This window comes from Priapulus caudatus, unplaced genomic scaffold, assembly GCF_000485595.1.
Source record: "Priapulus caudatus unplaced genomic scaffold, Priapulus_caudatus-5.0.1 Scaffold44113, whole genome shotgun sequence".
Lineage (NCBI taxonomy): Eukaryota > Metazoa > Priapulida > Priapulimorpha > Priapulimorphida > Priapulidae > Priapulus > Priapulus caudatus.
This window is the reverse complement of record NW_014621173.1, coordinates 1-274: the sequence shown is the minus strand read 5'-3', so window position 1 is coordinate 274 and position 274 is coordinate 1. Positions and strand designations below refer to the sequence as shown.

General features: G+C 44.2%; 1 protein-coding gene across 1 annotated transcript; it reads right to left on the bottom strand.

Annotated features, from left to right (window-relative positions):
- Positions 1-8: 8 nt before the first annotated feature.
- Positions 9-261, bottom strand: LOC106820644 (bifunctional protein FolC-like; the record flags this gene model as incomplete). The annotated part of the gene is made up of 1 exon (XM_014825147.1): positions 9-261. A coding segment is annotated over exon 1 (253 nt), but the record flags the coding sequence as incomplete, so codon positions are not given.
- Between the last annotated feature and the right edge of the window lie 13 nt (positions 262-274).

Below are 274 nucleotides of genomic sequence, written 5' to 3'. Positions count from 1 at the left end.
ACGACCACCAAGACCTACCTCTAAGATAGCGATGTCGACGCTTGCTTCGACAAACAATAAAACGGCTGCTAAAGTGCCAAATTCAAAATAGCTTAGGCTTACATCACCACGCGCTTGCTCAATTTTCTCAAAGGCACTACATAGGATGGCATCGCTAGCAGGTTTGCCACCAATAGCAATACGCTCATTGTAATGCAATAAATGTGGAGAAGTATAAATGCCTGTTGTGTAGGATGCTTGATGGTATATCGCATGCAACATAGCGGTGCTAGAG